This window comes from Chlorocebus sabaeus, chromosome 23 (assembly GCF_047675955.1).
Source record: "Chlorocebus sabaeus isolate Y175 chromosome 23, mChlSab1.0.hap1, whole genome shotgun sequence".
In the NCBI taxonomy this organism is placed as follows: Eukaryota; Metazoa; Chordata; class Mammalia; order Primates; family Cercopithecidae; genus Chlorocebus; species Chlorocebus sabaeus.
Genome location: NC_132926.1, coordinates 44,009,736 through 44,034,044, shown reverse-complemented (window position 1 = coordinate 44,034,044; position 24,309 = coordinate 44,009,736). Strand labels below are relative to the sequence as shown.

The 24,309-nt window shown below is 40.8% G+C and overlaps 1 protein-coding gene, 1 non-coding gene and 1 pseudogene across 4 annotated transcripts; 1 reads left to right on the top strand and 2 right to left on the bottom strand.

The window, feature by feature from the left end:
• Positions 1–762: 762 nt before the first annotated feature.
• NME5 (NME/NM23 family member 5) lies at positions 763–23,897 on the bottom strand. Of its 3 annotated transcripts, XM_008014589.3 has the most exons (6): positions 23,839–23,897; positions 23,157–23,330; positions 14,713–14,918; positions 13,929–14,029; positions 3,637–3,755; positions 763–867 (listed from the first exon to the last, which is right to left on the bottom strand). In XM_008014589.3, the coding sequence occupies exons 2-6, from the start codon at positions 23,283–23,285 to the stop codon at positions 784–786; spliced, it is 639 nt and encodes a 212-aa protein (XP_008012780.1). In that variant the 5' UTR covers positions 23,286–23,330; positions 23,839–23,897; the 3' UTR covers positions 763–783. The 3 variants fall into 3 exon arrangements, with proteins under 3 accessions (XP_008012780.1, XP_072866771.1, XP_008012779.1); XM_073010670.1 differs by lacking the exon at positions 3,637–3,755; XM_008014588.3 differs by lacking the exon at positions 23,839–23,897 and having other exon boundaries at positions 23,157–23,591.
• On the top strand, positions 1,702–1,809 carry LOC119618457 (U6 spliceosomal RNA). The gene has a single exon (XR_005234753.1). It is a non-coding gene; the product is annotated as a U6 spliceosomal RNA (small nuclear RNA).
• Positions 8,492–8,591, bottom strand: LOC119618447 (U6 spliceosomal RNA; annotated as a pseudogene).
• Positions 23,898–24,309: the final 412 nt, after the last annotated feature.

The window sequence follows — 24,309 nt, the reverse complement described above, 5'->3', positions numbered from 1 at the left end:
TTGCTCTGTCACCCAGGCTGGAGTGCAGTGGCACGATCTCAGCTCAGTGCAAGCTCCGCCTCCCAGGTTCATGCCATTCTCCTGCCTCAGTCTCCTGAGTAGCTGGGACTACAGGCACCTGCCACTGCGCCCAGCTAATTTTTTGTAGTTTTAGTAGAGACGGGGTTTCACCATGGTCTCGATCGCCTGACCTCATGATCCACCCACCTCGGCCTCCCAAAGTGCTGGGATTACAGGTGTGAACCACCGCGCCCGGCCCCACATCACTGTTAAAATCATACTTTAGGCCGGGTGCGGTGGCTCAAGCCTGTAATCCCAGCACTTTGGGAGGCCGAGACGGGCGGATCACGAGGTCAGGAGATCGAGACCATCCTGGCTAACACGGTGAAACCCCGTCTCTACTAAAAAAAATGCAAAAAAAAACACTAGCTGGGCGAGGTGGCAGACACCTGTAGTCCCAGCTACTTGGGAGGCTGAGGCAGGAGAATGGTGTGAACCCGGGAGGCAGAGCTTGCAGTGAGCCAAGATCCGTCACTGCACTCCAGCCTGGGTGACAGAGCGAGACTCTGTCTCAAAAAAAAAAAAAGAAAAATCATACTCTAAGCCTACACTTTACCTTGATGTTATCTGCTTCATAGAATAGTTATTCCTTTAACACTTATTTTTAAGAAATAAATTTATTTTACTTGTAGTTACTTAAACCCTAGAAATAATTTTTTCAAACAATAGAAATACAGCCTTTTACAATAAGATAGTTCATGATTTGTTCTTTCGAGGATTTTTTTAATAAGGTTCTTCTACAATTGGATGGTGACAAAGTTTGGGTTTGTTAGGATTATTTTTCAGCAGCCAATCAGCTAGCCAAATCTATGGGGGAAAAAAAAAAACCTTAAGTTAAAGAACAGTTACATATTTCCTTTCAACATATACTATATCAACTGGAAACTTAAACAGTTTTCAAAATCACTTTAAGAAAATGACCATTAAAAATGGAAACATTTGTATTTGCATTATGCAAGTTGTCAAGAATAGATCCAAACTGGAAAGAAAGAAGTAAAACTATCTCTATTCACAGACGGCATAAACCTATATGTGGAAAATCCTAAGGAATTTACAAGGAAGCCACTAGAGCTAATAAATTCAGCAAAGATGTAGGTTATAAGATCAATACACAAAAATCAATTGTATTTCTATACATCAGCAATGACAGTCCAAAAAAATTTTTTAAATCACTTTCGTTTACAATAGCGTATAGCTATTGTAGCATACAATAGACAAATAACATGCCAAGGGATAAATTTAACCCAAGAAGTGAAAGGCTTATACATTAAGAATTGTAAAACATTGCTGAAAGAAATTGAAGAATACCTAAATAAATGAGGAGACATTATTTTTCATGGATAGGAAGACTTGATATTGGCAAGATGTCAATACTACCCAAAGCAATCTACACATCCAATGCAGCTCTTGCCAAACGTCCAACAAGCTTTTTTTTGCAGAAATGGAAAGCCAATCCTCAAATTCATATGAAATTGCAAGGGGTTCTGAGGAGCCAAAACAATCATAAAAAAGAACAAAGTTGGAGGACTGACTTGTACTCTCAATTTCAAAACCTTCTACAAAGCTACAGTAGTCAGCACAGTGTGGTAATGACATCCTTATGCCAGACATGTAGACCAATAGAATAGACCTAAGAGTCCAGTGCTCTCTTCGGCAGCACATATACCAAAACTGGAATGATACAGAGAGGTTATTAGCATGGCCCCTGTGCAAGGATGATGCACAATTTATGAAGCATTTCATATTTTTAAAAAATAATGAGAATCCAGGAATAAACCCAGTCATCTATGGTCAACAAATTTTTGACAATGGTACCAAGTCCATTCATGGAGAAAGAACAGTCTCTTTAACAGATGGTACTAGGACAATTGGATTTCCACATGCAAATGAATAAAGTTGGACCCCTATACCACATCATATACAAAAATGAACTCACAATGGACCAAATGACCTAAATATAAGAGCTAAAACAATAAACATCTTAAAAGAGGCCAGGTGCAGTGACTCACACCTGTAATCTCAACACTTTTGGAGGCCAAGGTAGGAAGATCACTTGAGACCGGGAGTTCAAGACCAGCCTGGGCAACATAGGGAGACCCTATCTCTACAAAAAAATTTAAAAATTAGCTGGGTGTGGTAGTGTGCTCCTGTGGTCCCAGCTACTTGGGAGGCTGGTGCACAAGAATCACTTGAACCCAGGAGGCAGAGATTGAAGTGAGCCAAGATTGCACCACTGGACTCCAGCATGGGCAACAAAGACTCAAATGTCTCAAAAAAAAAAAAAAAAAAAAAAAAAAAAAAGGAAAGAAAAAAGAAAAAAATCTTAAAAGAAAACATAAAACATAGGGGAAAATTTTCATGACCTTGGATTTGGATTTCACAATGGATTCTTAGACATGACACCAAAAGCACAAGAAATAAAAGAAAAAAATAAATAAATTGGATTTCATCAAATGAAAAATGTTTATACATTAAAGGACATTATTAAGCAAGTGAAAAGACAACCTACAAAATGGAAGACAATATTTGCAAATCATATATCTAATAAGAGTTTAATATCTAGAAATATAAAGAACTTTAACTCAACAAAAAGACAACCCAGTTTAAAAACCGGCAAAGGACTTGAATTTGAATAGACATTTCTTCAAAGAAGGTATACAAATGGCCAACAAGCTCATGAAAAGATGCTCAACATTAGTCATTAGGGAAATGCTGATCAAAACCACCGTGAGAAACCACTTTGTGTTATCTAGCAGGATGGCTACAAAAAAAAAAGAAAGACAGGCCAGGCATGGCGGCTCACGCCTGTAATCCCAGCACTTTTGGAGGCCAAAGCAGGCGGATCACATGAGGTCAGGAGTTCGAGACCAGCCTGGCCAACATGGAGAAACCCTGTCTCTACCAAAAATACAAAAATTAGCCAGGCGTGGTGGCGCACGCCTGTAATCCAAGCTACTCGGGAGGCTGAGGCAGGAGAATTGCTTGAACCTGGGAGGCGGAGGTTGCAGTGAGCCCAGATCGCGCCACTGCATTCCAGCCTGAGTGACAGAGTGAGACTCTGTCTCAAATAATAATCATAATAATAAATAAACACAGCAAGAAAATAAGTAATCAATAATTATACATAATATCTAAAATGTATATAAAATACCTTCTAGAAATGTTTATTTTAAAATGGTTCTCAATATTTGCAGTATTTCAAAGGACACAATGTCTTAAACATGAAAACTATAGACAATTTATAGACAATTTTTTTTGGGGGGATGGAGTCTCGCTCTGTCACCCAGGCTGGAGTGCAGTGGCACAATCTTGGCTCTCTACAACCTCTGCCTCCCGGCTTCAAGTGATTCTCCTGCCTCAGTCTCCTGAGTAGCTGGGATTACAGGCACGCACCACCACGCCCGGCCAATCTTTGTACTTTTAGTAGAGACGGGGTTTCACCATGTTGGTCAGGCTGATCTCAAACTCCTGACTTTGGGATCCGCCCGCCTTGGCCTCCCAAAGTGCTGGGATTACAGGTGTGAGCCACCGTGCCTGGTGACAATATTTTTAAGTGTGAATAAAAATATTTCTTACCAAAGGATCTGCTGGTTTTTGCTTACAAAGCTCTGTGAGTCCTTCAAGCAAAGTTGGCATTATATGTAAATTTAAATAGTCCTTAGCAGCTTGTCCAATTGGAATGGGCTCAACGATCACTGCAAATACAAATGTATTCTCATTGAAGCAAACATAATGATTAAATACTATACAATCATTAAAAAGGCTCTTTTTAAAGAACGTTTCTCTTTTTTATATATATTTTTTGAGATGGAATCTCGCTCTGTTGCCCAAGCTGGAGTGCAGTGATGCAATCTCAGATCACTGCAACCTCCTCCTGGGTTCAAGCGATTCTCCCACCTCAGCCTTCCGAGCAGCTGGGACTACAGGTCTGCGTCCACACCGTGCTAACTTTTGCATTTTTATTTTATTTATTTATTTATTTATTTATTTTTAATTTTTTGAGACAGAGTCTCACTCTGTTGTCCAGGCTGGAATGCAGTGGCATGATCTCAGCTCACTGCAACCTCCGCCTCCTAAGTTCAAGTGATTCTCCTGCCTCAGCCTCCTAAGTAGCTGGGATTACAGGCATGTGCCACTATGCCTGGCTAATTTTTGTACATTGAGTAGAGACAGGGTTTTACCATGTTGCCCAGGTTGGTCTCGAACTCCTGACCTAAGGTAAACCGCCCACCTCGGCCTCCCAAAGTGCTAGGATTGCGGGCATGGGACACCGTGCTAGGCCCTAATATCTGTATTTTTAGTAGAGACAGGGTTTCACCATGGTGGCCAGGTTGGTCTTGAACTCCTGATGTCAAATGATCTGCCTGTCTCAGCCTCCTGAAGTGCTAAGATTACAGGCATAAGCCACTGCAACCAGCCTGTTTTCTGTTTCTTTTCTTTTTTTCTTTGAGACAGTTTCACTCTTGTCACCCAGGCTGGAGTGCAGTGGCATGATCTCAGTTCATTGCAACCCCATCTCCCGGGCTCAAGCAATTCTCCTGCCTCAGCCTCCTGAGTAGAACCAGCCTCGGTTTTCAGTTGGGATGTTTCTCTTATTATTTAGACATAGGAGTTCTTTATATATTCTAGTTACAAGTTCTTTATTCCTTTATGTGGTATATTATTTGCCAATATTTTTTCCCAGTCTGTTGCCTACCTATCTTTTCATATTTTTAAAAATTTAACTTTTTTTTTTTTTTTTTTTTTAGACACAGGGTCTTGCTCTGTTGCCCAGTCTGGAGTGTGGTGGTATGAGCACAGCTCACTGCAGCCTCGAACTCCTGGGCTGAAGCATCCTCTGGCCTCAGCCTTCCAAATAGCTGGGCCTGCAAGTGTGTGCCACCACACCCAGCTTTTTTTTTCTTTAAGTTTTTAGAGACAGGGTGTCACTCACTATGTCCCTCAGGCTGGTCTCAAACTCCCGGCCTCAAGCAATCCTTCCACCTCAGCCTCCTGAATAGCTGGATTTACAGGTGCAAACCACTGCTCCCAGCTCTTCAAATTCTTTTTTTTTTTTGAGACCGAGTCTTGCTCTGTCGCCAGGCTGTAGTGCAGTGGCGCAATCTCAGCTCACTGCAAGCTCTGCCTCCCGGGTTCATGCCATTCTCCTGCCTCAGCCTCCCGAGCAGCTGGGATTCCAGGTGCCCGCCACCACGCCCGACTAATTTTTTGTATTTTTAGTAAAGACAGGGTTTCACTGTGCTAACCAGGATGGTCTCGATCTCCTGACCTCGCGATCCGCCCACCTCTGCCTCCCAAAGTGCTGGGATTACAGGCGTGAGCCACCGTGCCTGGCAATTTTTTGTATTTTTTAGTTACAGACTGGGTTTCACTGTGTTAGCCAGGATGGTCTTGATCTCCTGACCTCATGATCCGCCCGCCTCAGCCTCCCAAAGTCCTGGGATTACAGGCATGAGCCATCGTGGCTGGCCTCTTTTCATATTCTTAATGATGTCTTTTGAAGCACAAAAGCTTTTAATTTGATTTAGTCCAATTTATCAATATTTTCTTTTATGGATCTTGCTTTTGATGTCATTTTAAGAACTCTTTGTCCAACTCCAGTTACAAAGATTTTCTCTGGTTTTCTTTACATTGAAGTCTGTGAGCCATTTTGAGTTAATTTTTGTGTAGGCTATGAAACAAGGGTCTAAGTTCTTCTTGTTTTTACGTGACTATCATGCTGTCCTATGTCCTAGCACCATATACAGATTCTCCTCAACTTACATGGGTTACATCCCAATAAACCCATCATAAGTTGAAAATATCATTAAGTCAAAAACACATTTAATACACCTAGCCTATTGAACATCATAGCATAGCATAGCCTACCTTAAATGTGCTCAGAACACTTACATTAGCCTACAGTTGGGCAAAATCATCTAACACAAAGCAAATTTTATATAAATAACATTTTCTTTTCTTTTCTTTTTCTTTTTTTTTTTTTTTTGAGACGGAGTCTTGCTCTGTCGCCCAGGCTACAGTGCAGTGGTGCAATCTCGGCTCACTACAAGCTCTGCCTCCCGGGTTCACACCATTCTCCCGCCTCAGCCTCCTGAGTAGCTGGGACTACAGGCGCCCGCCACCGCGCCCGGCTAATTTTTTGTATTTTTAGTAGAGACAGGGTTTCACCGTGGTCTCGATCTCCTGACCTTGTGATCCGCCTGCCTCAGCCTCCCGAAGTGCTGGGATTACAGGCGTGAGTCACTGCGCCCGGCCCTGAGCCACTGCGCCCGGCCCAACATTTTCTATATAATATACATATATTATGAGCTAGGCACAGTGGTTCACACCTGTAGTCCTAGCTCCTTGGGAGGCTGAGGCAGGAGCAGTACCTGAAGCCATGAGTTTGAGACCACCTGGGCAACAAAGCAAGACTCTGTCTCTTAAAAAAAAAAAAAATATATATATATATATATATATATCTCTCTCTCTCTCTTAAGCAATCCTTCCACCTCAGCCTCCTGAATAGCTGGATTTACAGGTGCATATGTAAATTTAAAATATATATATTTATTTATATTCAGTGTTTTTCAGATACATATATAAAGATATATACAAAAATATATATATATATATCTTTTTGGGGGGAGGATCTCTTGAGGCCAGGAGTTCAATACCAGCCTGGGCAATATGGCAAGACCTCCTTTCTACAACAAAAAAATTCAAAAAGTAGCCAGGCACAGTGGTCTATGCCTGTAGTCTTGGCTACTCAGGAGGCTGAAGTGGGAGAATGCTTGAGCCCACGAGTTCAGGCTGCAGTGGGCACCACTGCACTTCAGCCTGGGTGACAGAGAGAGACCCTGTCTCAAAAAAAAAAACAAAACAAAAATAGAATGGTTGTATGGATATTCACCATTAATGTACAGAGCTGAAAGCACCATAGTAAAGTCAAAAAGTTGTAACTTGAACCATGGTAAGTTGGGGACTGTATTGGCAAGACCATCCTTTTCTCACGGAATTGTCTAGGCACCTCTGTTGAAAGTGAATTGACCATATGTGTAAAAGTTTATTTCTAGATTCTCAATTCTGTTCCAATCATCTATATATGTATCTTTATGTCACTGCCACACTGCCTTATAATTGTGGCTTTGTAGTAAGTTTCAAAATCAGATAGTGGAAGTCTTCCAACTTTGTTCTTCTTTTCCAAAATCGAGTTCTTTGCAATTTTACTAAATTTTAAACTCAGTTTGTCAATTTCTACATAAAAGTATGCAGGGACTTTGATGAGGATTACATTAAAATTTTCTTTAATTTTTTTTTTTTTTTCTTCTTGTAGAGATGAGGTCTCACTTCATTGCCCAGGCTGGTCTCCTACTCCTAGACTCAAGCAATCCTCCTGTCTCAGCCTCCCAAAGTGTTGAGATTACAGGCATAGCCACTGCATCCAACCCAAAACTGTTCATTAATTTAGAAAGAATTGCCATCTTAACAACACTGAGTCTTCCAATCCATGAATATGGAATATCTATTTATTTAGATATTTTAAAATTTCTCTCAGCAATGTTGTTTTCAGTGTACAAGAATTGCACTTTCATTAAATTTATGCCTAAATGTGGCTGGGCGCGGTGGCTCATGCCTGAAATCCCAGCACTTTGGGAGGCCAAGGCAGGTGGATCACCTGAGGTCAGGAGTTTGAGACCAGCCCACCCAACGTGGCGAAACCCTATCTCTACTAAAAATACAAAAAATTAGCCAGGCGTGGTGTTGGGCGCCTATAATCCCAGCTACTCAGGAGGCTGAAGCAGGAGAATCGCTTGAACCCAGGAGGTAGAGACTGCAGTGAGCCGAGATTGGGCCACTGCACTCCAGCCTGGGTGACAAGAGAGAAACTCTTGTCTCTTAAAAAAAAAAAAATTATGCCTAAATATTATATTATTTTTAATGCCATTGTGAATGGAATTTTCCTTTTTACAGCTTTATTGAAGTATTATTGATGTACACAAAATTGCACACAATTAATATATACAATTTTTTTCTCAACATGGGCAAATGTTTTATTCATATATTATATAAAGTTCATTATGCTAATTCATCAGGTACTAATCATTAAACAAAAATCTTTTTAATATATTTTTTTTGAGACATGGTCTTGCTGTGTTGCCCAGGCTGGAGTGCAGTGGTGTGATCTCAGTTCACTGCAACCTCTGCCTCCTGGGTTCAAGCAATTCTCCTGCCTCAGCCTCCCGAGTAGCTGGGATTACAGGTGCATGCCACTACGCCAGGCTAATTTTTTTTATTTTTAGTAGAGATGGGGTTTCACTATGTTGGCTAGTCTGGTCTCGAACTCCTGACTTCAAGTGATCTGCCCATGTCAGGCTCCCAAAGTGCTGGGATTACAGGCGTGAGCCACCGCCCCTGGCCCCCCAAATTTTTTTAACTTATAAGTATACTTAAAATTTTTTTTTATTTTAAAAGCATGTCATCCTTGCACAGGGGCCATGCTAATCTTCTCTGTATCGTTCCAATTTTAGTGTATGTGCTGAAGTGAGCACAACAAATTTTTTAATAGATAAAAAATATTGTATATATTTATTGTGTACATGTTGTTTTGAAATATGTAAACACTATGGAAAGACTAAATCAGGCTAATTAACATATGGATTACCTCAAATACTTATCTTTTTTTGTGGTGAGAATTAAAACCTACTGTTTTAGCAATTTTCAACAACACAATATATTATTGACTATAGTCACCATGTTGTTATACTAGATCTCTTGAACTTATTCCTACTATCGTAGCAATAAGTATCCTTTGATCAACATTTCCATCCCCTACTCTCTCTTGCAAGCTCCTGGTGGCCACCATTCTACTCTCCAAGTTCAACTTTTTTTTAGATTCCACATATAAGTGAGATCATGTGGTATTTGTCTTTCTGTGCCTGACTTACTTCACTGAATATAATGTCCTCCAAGTTCATCCATGTTGTAAAAAATGACAGAATCTCTTTCTTTTTAAGGCTGAATAGTATTACATTGTATATATATACCACATTTTCTTTATCCATTAACCCACTGATGGACACTTAGGTTGATTCCGTATCTTGGTTATTGAGAATAATGCAGCAATGAACATTATTGTGGTTCACTGGTGCAGGTATCTCTTCAAGATCCTGATTCAATTCTTTCAGATATATAGATCCAGCAGTAAGATTGTTAGATCATGTAACAGTTTTAGTTTCTTGAGGAACTTCCATACTGTCTTCCACAGTGGTGGCACCATTTTAAATCCCCACCAAATGTGTATAAGCGTTTCAATTTCTCTATATGCTTGCCAATATTTACCTTTTCTTTCTTTTGATAACAGCCATCCTAACGTGTGAGGTGATATCTTACCGTGGTTTTGATCTGTATTTCCCTGATGATTAGTGATTTTGAGCACCTCTTTTTTTTTTTTTTTTTTTTTTTGAGATGGAGTTTCGTTCTTGTTGTTGCCCAGGCTGCGGTGCAATGGCGCAATCTTGGCTCACTGCAATCTCCACCTCCTGGGTTCAGGCAGTTCTCCTGCCTCAGCCTCCCAAGTAGCTGGGATTATAGGCACGTGTTACCACGCCCAGCTAATTTTTTTATTTTTTTTAGTAGAGATGGGGTTTCACTTTGTTGACCAGGCTGGTCTTGAACTCCTGACCTCAGGTGATCTGCCAGCCTCGGCCTCCCAAAGTGCTGGGATTACAGGCATGAGCCACCACACATGGCCTTGAGCACCTTTTCCAAAAAACCAATATACTTGTTGGTTATTTTTATGTCTTATTTAGAAAAATGTCTATTCAAGTCCTTTGCCCATTTTTTAAATGGGTTATTTAGGGGTTTTTTGGATACTGATGTGTAAGAGTTCCTTATATATTTTAGACATTAACCCCTTATCAGATATATGGTTTGCAAATATTTTCTTCCCTGGAATTGTTTTCTTAATTTCATTAGTGAATTATTCATTTATTTATTTATTGAGAGGATCTCACTCTGTCACCCAGGCTGAAGTATAGCAGCAGAAATGCAGTTCACTGCGACCTTGACCTGCTGGGCTCAAGTAAATCTCCCACCTCAGCCTCCCAAGTAGCTGGGACCACAGGTGTGCACCACCACCCCCAACTAATTTTTCATATTTTTGGTAGAGACAGGGTCTTGCCATATTGCCCAGGCTGCTCTCAAACTTCTGGGCTCAAGCAATCCTCCTGCCTCTGCCTCCCAAAGTGTTGGGATTACCAGCATGAGCCATCATGCCAGGCTAGGGCTGAATAAATTAATGAGAGAATAAAAACAGTGTTTTCATGTTTCTTACATGGATGAACTTTAAGTTTTTTAAGTTTTTCCGTCATCCTTGTTTTATTTATTTGTTTGTTTGTTTGTTTGTTTGAGACAGGGTCTCTGTTGTCCAGGCTGGAGCACTCTGGTGCCATCACAGCTCACACAGCCTTAACTTCCTAGGCTCCAGTGATCCTCCCACCTCAGCCTCCGGAGTAGCTGAGATTATAGACATGGGCCACCATGCCCAGCTAATTTTTTATTTTTTGTAGAGATGAGATCTTGCTATGTTGCCCAGGCTGGTCTCCAACTCCTGGACTCAAGAGATTCTCCCACCTCAGCCTCACAAAGTGTTGGAATCACAGGTGTGAGCCACCACACCCAGCCTGTATATTTATTTTCAAATATAATCATTTTGACAGCAGGGATATCTTCTTATTCATCTTTGCATTTATGGCAAATGGTAGGCAACTTAATAAATGTGTTGAAGAAATGGAATATAGCAAAACTTTGAATTAGCCATTTCTATTAAAAGGGAAAGGAGACCAGTCTAGGTAATGTAGTGAGACCCCCATCTCTACAAAAACATTAAAAAATTAGCTGAGCGTGGTGGTACACACCTGTATTCCCAGCTACTTAGGAGGTTTAAGGTCGTAGTGACCTATGATCGCACCATTGCACTCCATCTGGAGTGACATGGAGAGACCCTGTGACCACCCCCCAGAAAAAAGGGAAAGAAGAGAGCTTTACTTTTTTCTTTTCTTTTCTTTTGAGACAGTCTCATTCTGTCACCCAGGCTGGAGTACAGTGGTGCAATCTCGGCTCACTGTAGCCTCTGCCTCCCAGGTTCAAGCAATTCTCCTGCCTCAACCTTCTGAGTAGCTGGGATTACAAGCATGTACCACTATGCCTGGCTAATTTTGTATTTTTAGTAGAGACAGGGTTTTACCACACTGGCCAGGCTGGTCTTGAACCCCTAACTTCAAGTGATCCATCTGCCTTAGCCTCCCAAAATGCTGTGATTACAGGTGTGAGCCACTGTGTCCAGCCAGCATTACTTTTTTCAAGGGTTAAGAACATGTCTTTGAATATCTTGATAACTTGCTTGAGTGAATCGTCATATAAAGTTTTGCACATAGTTGTTGATCGACTGCTAAGTAAGAGGACGCTCATACGGCAAACTCTCAGTACTTGCTCCAAAGAACTTCACAGCAAAAGATCTGCAATGTGCTAAGTAATTAATGATTTTATATTTATCCTACAACTTGCTGCTTCTCAAATGTCTAACTAGATCTCTAAACTCATGCCTAGAGGATTAATTTAATGAGTAAAATCAAAGGCAACTGAAAATAACAGTTGGCTGGGTACAGTGGCTCACGCCTGTAATCCCAACAGTTTGGAAGGCAGGCGGGAGTATCGCTTGAGCCCAACAGTTCGAGACTGGCCTGGGCAACATGGCAAAACTCTGTTTCTACAAAAAACTTGAAAAACTAGCCGGGTGTGGTGGTGCATGCCTGTGGTTCCAGCTACTCCAAAGGCTGAGGTGGGAAGATTACTTGAGTCTGCAAGGCCAAGGCTGCGGTGAGCTGTGATTGTGCCACTGCACTCTGGCCTGGGCAACAGAGTGAGATTCTATCTCCAAAAAAAAAAAAAAAAAAAAGCGAAAAGAAAGAAAATTACAGTTTAGGAATATAATCCTATGAGTAAGAAGAGCTTCCAAATATACCTTCTATTTAAGATAAAATGAATTTTTATCCTGTTTTATTTAAAAGCTAGAGAGAAGTCAGGCGTGATGGCTCATGCCTATAATCCCAACATTTTGGGAAGTAGAGGCAGCAGTATTGCTTGAGCCCAGGAGTTCAAGACCAGCCTGGGCAACATAGTGAGATTTCATGTCTATAGAAAATACAAAAATTAGCTGGGGCTGGTGATATGTGCCTGTGGTTCCAGCTACTCAAAGGCTGAAGTGGGAGGATACTTGAGCCCAGGAGGTTGAGGCTGCCATGAGTTGTGACCATGCTACTGCACTCCAGCCTGGGTGACAGAGTGAGACTCCATCTCAAATAGATAAATAAATAACAAAAGCTAACAAGCAAAAGTCTAATTCACTTGTAAGACTAATATAAAGTGCTACCACATTAAAAAGACCTCTCGCTAGGCACGGTAGCTCACTCCTGTAATCCCAGTGTTTTGGGAGGCTGAGGCAGGAGGACTGCTTTGAGAAAAAATATATAATTTTAAAACTAGTTTTTGTTTGCTTGTTTAAGAATCAGGGACTTTTCAGACTGTACAGAAAGGAGGGAAGCAGGTCTTCCCCTGGGAGGATGACTGAAAGGCCAGTGGAGGAAAGTTGTCAGCCCATTGTCAGGTCAGCATCAGGCCTTTACCAAGCCTGTTGGCACTAAAAAGTAACAAATCAAGTACTCAAAATGTGAAATATATTTATTTTGAATTTAGAAATTCAAACAACAGTGATACTGTTGTATCATGTCAGTTATTCAAAAAAATGCGAAATTTCCCCAAAAAAAAAAAATTAAGAACCTTTAAATCTCCAAGACAGTTTTCAGTTTTATTTGAATTAATCTCCAGTGGAAAATACTGAGGAACAGATCTAAATGACTTAGGGAAAAATAAGTCATAACAGGAAAAATAACATACTAAAACAAATTCAAAATTTTGCTCAATGCTTTGCATTTTTTCCTTATAACAAAATCACCAAATTTTATTTCTGCTCTAAAAATATTAAAAACAAACCAAAAACCTCAGTGTTCTTCCTCATATGTCCACTTCTCAAAGGCTTACAACTTCTCTAACAGTAAGGAAACAAAAAAAGGGACTGATTATTAATTTCTCAATTGCATGAGACTTTGTTAGGCAAACAGTAAATAGTTAGAGAAGACGGTAAATCAAATGTAGTTTCCAAGAGAGATTATTTTTCTCATGTGTCACAAACTCTACTGAACCTTTCAGGATAACTAGAAAGAACTGTAACACAGAAGAATATGTCTAATGCAAGAGAAAAGATAGAAAAAAAAAAAATTAAGCTGAGTGTGGTGGCTTACACCTGCAATCCCAGCACTTTGAGAGGCCAAGGCAGGCAGATTACTTGAGCACAGGCATTTGAGAGTATCCTGGGCAACACGGTGAGACCCCATCTCTCCAAAAGATAAAAGAAAATTAGTTGGGCATGGTGGCATACACCTATAGTCTCAGCTACCTGGGAGGCTACAGTGGGAGGATCACCGGAGCCCTGGAGTTTGAGGCTGCAGTGAACAAAGACTGTGCCACTGCACTTCAGCCTGGGTGACAATGAGACACTGTCTTAAATTTTTTTTAATGTTAAAAATAGATAAATAAAAAAAAATTAAACACTTCTCAAAAGACTCGCTAGAGGGCACAATTTAGTTGTTAAGGAAATGTCAAGTTTTCCATTTGTGGCTTCAAGTTTTTAAGTAACTACAAACTTGAAAACCTAACAAAATATACTGGAAAAAAATTATTTTATCTTCCTTCCCAGCTGTATCCGCAAAATAAAAGAAAAAGCAAACAATAAGGAGATGCAGTTGACAAGTTAGTCATCTGTTACTCACCTTCAGGAAACATAAAACGTATTTCTCTTTCCGCAGCAGCAAAGTCATTACTCCCATGAAGTGCATTCCTTAGGTCATCTGTGCCATAAATTGCCCTTAGACTAAAAACAAGTTAGAGATGATGTTCATCCAATCTGACATCTATTCCTTACTTTATATGCATGCATTCCACTTAAGAATTTTACAAAAGCATTGCCACTTCTTACATATGAAAGCTTCACAATTTATGTCAAATTTAAGCTTAAATTTAAGCTTATCTATCTAGATAAGGATCAAATATATTCACGTCTGCAGGAGGAATACACTGGGAAAACAGGAGTTCTCTGGATAAAAACATGGTGTTGTTTTGTAAGAAGTAAAAAAGCAATGCACATTCAAAAGTGCAAGAACTCAATATCTTCTTATTTCCATACATTAGCAATAATGCTGAAAATTTGAATTTCTGTTCCTGCATTACCATTATTATTTTAACATACCATCCCAATTTTTCCATCTAAAAATCCTACTTCAGTGGCAGTTTAAAGGTTGAGAGAATAAGGGTAATCAACTATAAATGAGACATTCTCTGATGCTTTTTCTGGCATGTAGTATTAAGATAGGCATTTAACACTTTAAAATGTAAAATGGACCCCCAGGCCCTGCCCCTCTCCCCAGAAAAAAGCTGATTTTGGAAAACTTCCAAATAATAAAACAAAAATTCCCATTACAATAAAATTAGATTTTTTTTTTTTCATTTTCACAGATGGATTCCATTCCCTGCCATCCCCCCAACCCTGAAAATTACCTGTCTGGATGTGTCTCCTTCGCTACTAAGCTATTATTTGGTCCCAAAAGTTCTAACCAATAAGAGATGGCTTTATATCTAGCTAATATCATGGCGACAAGTGGTCCAGAACTCATGTAAGCTGTTAAATTGGGGAAAAACATTTTTCCATACTGTTCCACATAAAAGTTACTACATTGCTCAGGGCTGAGGTGTAGTTTTCTTCTCTATAAAAGACACAAAGTCAACAAAAGCATTTAAAATGACAGTTCAATGATAGCTCATTAAAATCATTACTAACTTGAAACTAGTACCAATCTGATTATAACTTCGAGGTTTATCTTTGTATTATGAAGAAAGAAAAGGAAATAATTAAATGTATGTTGTAAATAAGATAGTAAGAGGAATTACTTAGCCTACTTAAGAAAAATTATGGCCAAGTGCAGAGGCTCATGCCTGTAGTCCTAGCACTTTGGGAGGCCGAGGCCGGCGGATTGTCTGAGCTCAGGAGTTCGAGACCAGCCTGGGCAACACGGTGAAATCCCATATCTACTAAAATTCAAAAAATTGACTGGGCATGGTGGCATGTGCCTGTAGTCCCAGCTACTCAGGAGGCTGAGGCAGAATTGCCTGAACCCGGGAGGTGGAGGTTGCAGTGAGCCGAGACTACACCACTACACTCCAGTCCGGGCGACAAAGAAAAATTATTCCAGTTAGGCAGCCTCCCTCAGCATATGGTTTGTTAGTAACAAATTTGTCACATCTCCTTCTTAAAGTAAATAACACTTCAATTAATAAAACTGGACTTAAAAATATTTCAAATTCATGTTTCTCTATTTGTGTTACTATTTTGGGAGCTGGTCTCATTAAGTATGAGAAATTATGAGTTATTTCTCATACTTAGAAATAACAGCTAGGCATAGTGGCTCATGCCTGTAATCCCAGCATTTTGGGAGGCCAAGGCGGAAGGATTGCTTCAACCCAGCCAGGAGTTAGAGAGCAGCCTAAGCAACACAGGGAGACATTGTTTCTATGAAAAATTTTAAAATTAGTCGGGTATGGTGGTGTGTGCCTGTAATCCCCACTACATTAGAGGTAGTGAGCCATGGTAACACAATTGCACTCCAACCTGGGCGATAAAGCAGATCCTGTATCAAATAAACTAACAAAAAAAGTAATATGTAGTAAAATGATGCAGTAAAAAAGTTTTTCATTTGAACATGTGTGTTCTTTATTCTGGTTCTGTCATAAATATCTTGATTCACTGTAACATGAAGAAAAATTAGGCCAGGCAAGGTGACTCAGGCTTGTAATCCCAACACTCTGGGAGGCCAAGACAGGCAGATCACTTGAGGTAAGGAGTTCGAGAACAGTCTGACCAACATAGTGAAACCCCATCTCTAATAAAAATACAAAAATTAGGCCGGGTGCAGTAGCTCACGCCTGTAATCCCAGCACTTTGGGAAGCCGAGGTGAGTGGATCACCTGACGTGAGGAGTTGGAGACTAGTTTGGCCAACATGGTGAAATGCCATCTCTACTGAAAATACAAAAAATTAACCAGGTGTGGTGGCACGCGCCTGTAATCCCAGCTACTCGGGAGGCTGAGGCAGGAGAACTGCTTGAACCTGGGAGGCGGCGGTTGTAGTGAGCCGAAATCACGCCATTGCACTCCAGCTTGGGCAACAAGAGCGAAACTCTGCCTCAAAAAAAAAAAAAAAAAAAAAAATCAGCCAGGCATGGTGGTACATGCCTGTAGTCCTAGCTACTCGGGAGGCTGAGGCAGGCCAACAGCTCGCACCCAGGAGGCAGAGGTTGCAGTGAGTCAAGATTGCACCTCTCTACTCCAGCCTGGGTGACACAGCGAGACTCCGCCTAAAAAAAAGAAAAAAGAACAATCAGGCCGGTGTGGTGGCTCATTCCTGTAATCCTAGCACTTTGAGAAAGACAAGACAGGTGGATCACCTGAGGTCAGGAGTTCGAGACCAGCCTAGCCAACATGCTGAAAACCTGTCTCTACTAAAAATACAAAAATTAGGCCATACACAGTGGCTCACGCCTGTAATCCCAGCACTTTGGGAGGCAGAGGCGGGTGGATCACCTGAGGTCGGGAGTTCAAGACCAGCCTGGCCAACATGATGAAACCCCATGTCTACTAAAAAAAACAAAAAACAAAAAACAAAAAAATTAATCAGGCGTGGTGGCGGGCACCTGTAATCCCAGCTGCTCGGGAGGCTGAGGCAGGAGAATCACTCGAACCCGAGAGGCAGAGGTTGCAGTGAGCCGAGATCATGCCACCTCACTCCAGCCTGGGCAACAAGAGTGAAACTCCGTCAAAAAAAAAAAAAAATACAAAAATTAGCCAGGCGTGGTGGTGCATGTCTATAATCCCAGCTACTCAGAAGCCTGAAGCATGAGAATTGCTTCAACCCAGGAGGCAGAAGTTGTGGTGAGCCAAGATCGAGATAGCGCCATTGCATGCCAGCCTGGGTAACAGAATGAGACTCTGTCTAAAAAAAAAAAAAAAAAAAAAAAATTAGTTGCTAGTATGTATCTCAATCTAAAAGACTACGAAACATTCTGGACAAACAGATGTTATTTCCTTCACAAATGAGACTATAAAAATTAATCGAGTTTTAAAAAATCATGGTTGCTGAGTCTAATTTGAAAGTATCATGCTTTCTCTAGAAGCAGCTATTTTGAGTGCCTTTTTTTTTTTTCAAGGCGTGAGCCACTGCGCCTAGCCTTGAAGGTTTTTAAAAATTATTTATTACTGCCAGCCGGGCTCAGTGGCTCATGCCTCTAATCCCAGCAATCTGAGAGACCAAGGCAGGCAGATTGCTTGAGCCCAGGGGTTCAACACCAGTCTGGGCAACATGGCGAAACCCCATCTCTACAAAAAACACAAAAATTGGTGGTGCACACCTGTAGTCTCAGCTAATCGGGAGGCTGAGGCACGAGAATTGTTTGAACCCAGGAGGCAGAGGTTGCAGTGAACCGAAATCATGCCATTGCACTCCAGCCTGGGCAACACAGTGAGACTTGGTCTCAAAAGAAAAAAAAAATGTATTACTGCTGTTTTTTCAATTCCACTAAAGGTGGGCCAGGAGGAAAAATGCTCGAAATATAACAGAGGGATTCAAAGTAGAAATCAAAGAACCTCTGCCTGGAGTAAGGATGATGAGACATGGAGGTATGTCACTAAGTGAAGGCTAAAAATCCCCATGATTATGGCAGAAATCTGTCTTTCTAAAATGTCTTAGATTTTCCTGAGAGTAAGTGTGAATTTTACCAAGTGACCCACCTCTTAAAGCCCTTTCCAAAACTCCGTGTTTCCGCAGGCTTCAGAAACTTGGTAAAATTGCTTGGTTTGTAGCAAGGGACCAAACTGCCCAGAGCAAGAAGTTTGGCAAGACGCTTACCTAGGTGGCGCAGCTCTGCTATGAATAGGACCTGCTGGACAAGTGTAACATTCTCACCAGTGAAGGGCCAGTTACTATGAAAAAGGTGCTGACATTTGTTCTCAAATTGAAATTCATATAGTGAATAAATAAAATATGTCAGAAATTACAAGAGCACCTGCTTTAGCACAATCCTCAATTCTATTATCTAAAATTAAGACATGAAACTATTTATGATTATGCGTGTTAAGTGTTTTTTTGTTTTTTTCTTGCTGAGTTTAAAAATAAAATCTCATCTGTTGAAATGTAAGCCCTTATCTGCCATTTGCCCTTTAAAAAGCAGGGGAACCTACCTTCTGCAGGTATGCCAGCCAATGTAGCATAATTTTAAAAATTAAGGGTTCATCTTTAACTAAAATTGATACTAAATCAATTATTCCATTGGTTGCTTTAAAATTGGATCAGGTGAAATTTTTTGAAATTATATTGAATAGTCTACAGCCATACCACCCTGAACATGCCCAATCTCGTCTGAAATTAGGTTGAATATTTTCACAAAGAGCAGTATATCAAGTACTATCAGACCAGAACTCTTAGTTTGTAACAAAGGCAATACTGCCATCTATTGAAACGATATATCATTTTTCAGCTTTTCCCTTAGCTGGGACAGGAAAGCCTCAAGTTCAATGGACTCCCAAGCCTATTTTAAGAGCATACAGCGCAAAGGACAAAACTTGCATAATTTCACTTAAATGAGATAGCTTGAATAGTCAAATTCCTACAGACAGCAAGTAGAATAGTGGTTATTGGGGATGGGGAAGAGGGAAGCAATGAGTTAGCATTAGGGTAGAGTGTTTCAGTTTAAGATGAAAAGGTTCTAGAGATGGACAGTAGTAACGGTTGTACAACAATGTGAATGTACTTAATGCAACTGAAATGTACACTTAAAAACAGTTAAAATGGTAAATTTTATGTTATGTATATTTTACCGCAATAAAAGCAAAAAATGAAGGATATACTATGGCTGCCTTCGCTCTGAAAGTTAACCAGGGAAAGTGTCATATATATATTTACATTAAATTTTGTTTGTTTGTTTGTTTGTTTTGGTCTCAGTACATTGCCCAGGCAATCTCAGTTCACTGCAACCTCCACCTCCCTGGTTCAAGTGATTCTCCAGCCTTGCCTCCTGAGTAGCTGGGATTACAGGCATGCGCCACCACACCCAGTTACTTTTTGTTTGTTTGTTTTTTGAGATGGAGTCTTGCTCTGTTGCCCAGGCTGGAGTGCAGTGGCAAAATCTTGGCTCACTGCAACCTCCGCCTCCCGGATTCAAGCGATTCTCCTGCCTCAGCCTCCCGAGTAGCTGGGATTACAGGCTCCCACCACCACGTCCAGCTAATTTTTGTGTTTTTAATAGAAATGGGGCTTCACCATGTTGGCCAGGCTGGTCTGGCACTCCTGACCTCAGGTGATCCACCCACCTTGGCCTCCCAAATTGCTGGGATTGCAGGCATGAGCCACTGTGCCCAGCCCTAATTTTGTATTTTTAGTAAAGATAAAGTTTCACCCTGTTGGCCAGGTTGGTCTTGAACTTCTGACCTCAGTGAGCCACCTGCCTCATCCTCTCAAAGTGCTGGGATTACAGGCCTGAGCCACCATGGCTGGCTAATTTTTAATTTATAATTAACACTAGCCACTTAATTATTAAGTTTGTCACTAAATATTTTTTAAAATATGGACTTTTCTCTTTTTCTTTTTTGAGATGGAGTCTCACTCTGTTGCCCAGGCTGGAGTGCAGGGGCATGATCTTGACTCACTGCAACCTCCGCCTCCCGGGTTGAAGCGATTCTCCTGTCCTAGCCTCCCCAGTAGCTGAGATTACAGGCACATGCCACCACGCCCAGGTAATTTTCGTATTTTTAGTAGAGATGGTGTTTCACCGTGTTGGTCAGGCTGGTCTCGAACTCCTGACCTCAGGTGATCCACCCGCCTTGGCCTCCCAAAGTGCTGGGATTACACGCATGAGCCACCACACCTGGCCAAAATATAGCCTTTTAAAAAACTTAAATGGGACACCTTTATCCGTATACTTCATTTGTTTTTTCTAAAGTTAATGGGTAATATAATTACAGGATTCAAAAATTCAAAGCAATACAAAAAGGTATGTACTGAAAAATCGTATTCCTATCCATGTCCTAATCTACCCAGTTCTTCCTTGCCCTCAATAGGTAACCCTTTTCAAATGTTTGTTTTATTCCACCAGAATTTCATTTTTCAAATATTGGCAAACATGAATATATTACTTTGTCTCTATCACAAAAGGTTGGTACACATGATTTTGCTTTTTTGCTATTTTGCTCTTTTTGCTACACACTTTGCTTTCTTCCATAACAGTATAGACGGGTTTCTCATTCTTCTATTTAGAATTATTTGCACATTATGCAATTTGGTGGGTTCTCCAGAGTTTATTTGGTCCTGTCACAATCTCCCAACCTGGGTTATTTTCAATCTTTTGTTGATAAGTAAACAATGCTGCAAAAAATAACCTGCATATATATCACTTCATATTAATACAGGCACTTACTGACAGGACTAAACAGGGCTCTACGCATGACAGGTAGTAAGAGCACAAGGAATTCTATAGGACAGATTTCCAAGAGCAGAACTGCTCAATTAAATGGTAAGTCCATCTGTTGTATTGGTAGATAACTGCCAGATTCCCTTTGATAGGGGTTGTGCCATTTACTTTTCTATTTTTGCCAAATGGAATCTCAGTGGAGTTTTAACTTGCTTTTTTTCCCACCTAAAAATTGAGCATCATTTCATACATTTTAAAAATGATTTTCTTTTTCTGTGACCATCCATCTGTTCTACCCACTTTTCTACTGATTTATTTTTATCTTTTTCTAGGAGCTCTTTATATATTAGGAAGACTAGTCCGTTGTCTATGAGTGGCAAATCTTTTCCTCAAGCTTATTTTGTTTTGACTTTGTTTATGGTGCTTATTTCATTGTGCAGACATTTTTTGTTTATATAATCTTTTAAAATTTTTTTGTTTTTGAGACGGAGTCTCGCTCTGTCGCCTGGGCTGGAGTGCAGTGGCCAGATCTGAGCTCACTGCAAGCTCCGCCTCCCGGGTTTACGCCATTCTCCTGCCTCAGCCTCTGGAGTAGCTGGGACTACAGGTGCCCACCACCTCGCCCGGCTAGTTTTTTGTATTTTTTAGTAGAGACGGGGTTTCACCGTGTTAGCCAGGATGGTCTCGATCTCCCGACCTCGTGATCCGCCCGTCTCGGCCTCCCAAAGTGCTGGGATTACAGGCATGAGCCACAGTCCCTGGCCTTGTTTATATGATCTTATCAACCTTTTCTTCCATGGCTCCTAGACCTTAAGTCATAATAAAAAAGGGCTGTCCTACTCCTACAACAAAACAAATCCATTATCTTTTCTTCTTGAACTTACATGGTTTAATTTTTTAAATATTTAGATCTCAGGTTCATTTGGAGTTTATCCTAGTATATAATACTTGATCCAACTTTTTCAGTGGCTACCAGTTTTCCTAATGTTTACTAAAAAGTTCTTTACCTGAGTCTTTAATTATATTAAATATTTCCTAACACTTTCTTTTACCATCCCTACCCTCGGACTCCACCTGTCCTTCGAAGCGCAACTGAAATTCCACGTCTTTTCTGAAGATTAATATTTTCTCTTTATTTTATTTATTTATTATTATTATTATTATTATTTTTTGAGACAATCTCCCTCTATTGCCCAGGCTGGAGTGCGATGGCATAATCTCAGCTCACTGCAACCTCCGCCTCCCGAGTTCAAGCGATTCTCCTGCCTCAGCTTCCCAAGTAGCTGGGACTACAGGTGCACACTACCATGCCCAGCTAATTTTTGTATTTTTCATAGAGGGGGGTTTCACCATATTGGCCAGGCTGGTCTCAAACTCCTGACCTTATGATTCACCCACCTCGGCCTCCCAAAGTGCTGGGATTACAGGCATAAACCACCGTACCCGGCCATTTTCTCTTTATTTTTAAAAATACTGACTGAATAAGCAATATGACACTATATAAATGTGAGAAAATAAAAAATTGGAAATTCAAATAAGAATACTATAAAAGAGGCCAGGTGCAGTGGTTCACACCTGTAATCCCAGCACTTTGGGAGGCTGAGGAGGGTGGATCACGAGGTCAGGAGTTCAAGACCACCCTGGCCAACATGGCAAAACCCTGTCTCTACTAAAAATACAAAAATTAGCTGGGCATGGTGGTGCATGTCTGTAATTCCTGCTACTAAGGAGGCTGAGGCAGGAGAATTGTTTGAACTGGGACCCAGGAGGCAGAGGTTGCAGTGAGCTGAGATCGCACCACTGCACTCCAGCCTGGGCTACAGAGGGAGACTCTGTCTCAAAAAAAAAAAAAAAAAAAAAACTATAAAAGAGGAAGATTAAAAATATTCAATTCTATTTGATTATCCTTAACAATGCTATTTATATTCACTTTCAAATCCCTAGAATGACAATGTTTACTAATTGCAGAACAAATGTAAGGCTTAAAACATTAAATGTTTGCAGTAACTGAAAAAAATACCAATAGCCTAAAATTCCATCAATAGAGGATCAAGTAAATAAATTGTAGTTCTAAGACACAGGGAAATATTACACAGAAATTCGGAAGAGTGAGATCAATTCAGATGTACTGATCTGGAATCCTATCTGAGGGACTCTGTAAAGGGGGTTAAGGGAAAGGGACTGCTCTGTTTTATGGGGGGAAATGTTTATAAATGCATAGAACACTCCTGGAAGAACATAAAGTGTTAAGTGGTTGCCTCTCTCTGGAGCCTGGGACTTGGGGTGGGAGAGGACAGGTGAAGGAAAAGTCCATTTTATTTCTCATTTTATATCCTTTTAAAAACTATCACTTATAACTTTCATACTTAGAAGAATAAACTTAAATTTAATGCTGAACACTAAGGGTTTAAATGGGTAGGCACATTTACATAAGCATTTTTTTTAAGGGCAGAGAGGAAAAAAGCATGAATCATACCCAGAAGTTACCTGAACAATGGTGAATCCGGATCTGAGAATAATATCTTGTATCTCCTCCTCTTTGTCAACAATATCTGGTTTGATAATGGCCAGAGTTTTTTCTACATATATCTGAGGTGGAGGCATTGATATCTCCATTATGGCTTTTCAGGGCACAAATTGCGAGTTTCTTAACAGTATCAACTGCAATGACATGCATTTCCCCCCCATGGCAAATTCAATGTAATTATGATTAAGAATAGCAATAGTAGGTACTTGATTTTATTAACTGATGAAGGTAGAAACTGCCATGTTTTTCTATATACAGGGTCTCAGTAATAGGATTCCTACTATGTCCAAATCGAGCCTCGGCTTTTGGTACACGCTGTCACCGAGGCGGAGAGGACTATGGGCTCACGTGACCAGAGGCCAAGGGGCGACCGAAGGTCTGGAACCAGCGACAGCCTCAGGCAGCAGAGGGCGGTGGGGCGGGTGGTGGTGGGGGCTCGAGGGGGCGGTGGCTGGTGGGCAACCACCCACCACTACAGCGGGGCGTGAGCAGCCTCGGTCGGCTGCCTCTGTGAAGCGACCCTGTCCCGCAAGGACCTCTCTGTGCATAGGGTCAGGCCTAATTGGAAAGCAGGGCCTCTGGGTCCGCGGGGACTTTCCGGATTGCACTTGCAAATTCTGAATTTGACTCTTAAGTACTCACCTCAGCGGCCGTCCTCGTACGCTACAACTTGTTGCTAGGAGACCTGAGGCCCCAGCGTGAGGACGGTGGCTGCAGAGGGCCAATCCCAGCAAGGAGCCTTGCAACATCTGGCCCGTTCGTTTTAAACAAAGGGAACCAGCCAGTCATTTTTATTCTCCTTGTGAATCTTAGATCACTAGATGTTTTCTGACATTTTACTCATAACTTATTTCATCCTTCTGCCCGTTTGAAGGATGCTGCAATTATCCCTACTCTATAAATGATAAGAACCCCCCCCCATTCCTTTCCAGGTGGTATATGTAAGAAGACCCATGTCAGATACCTTCATTTCGCTGGATGATGCTGTCCCCTCTATGCTCAGCTTATCTAGTCATTAAAAAGCAATATTCCGTTTGTGTAAAGACATTTATTTATAGAGTAAAAGGCTTAGTAAAATATCTAATCGAATTGTCTTTAAATCAAGCCTATGGA

Coding starts and splice junctions, on each gene's coding strand:
- NME5 (XM_008014589.3), bottom strand. CDS start 23,285: ATGGAGATATCAATGCCTCCACCTCAGATATATGTAGAAAAAACTCTG. Junction 14,030..14,712: donor AAGGAGACACATCCAGACAG/GTAATTTTCAGG, acceptor ACTTGTTTTTAG/TCTAAGGGCAATTTATGGCA. Junction 3,756..13,928: donor ACGTTTTATGTTTCCTGAAG/GTGAGTAACAGA, acceptor TTGTATTTGCAG/TGATCGTTGAGCCCATTCCA.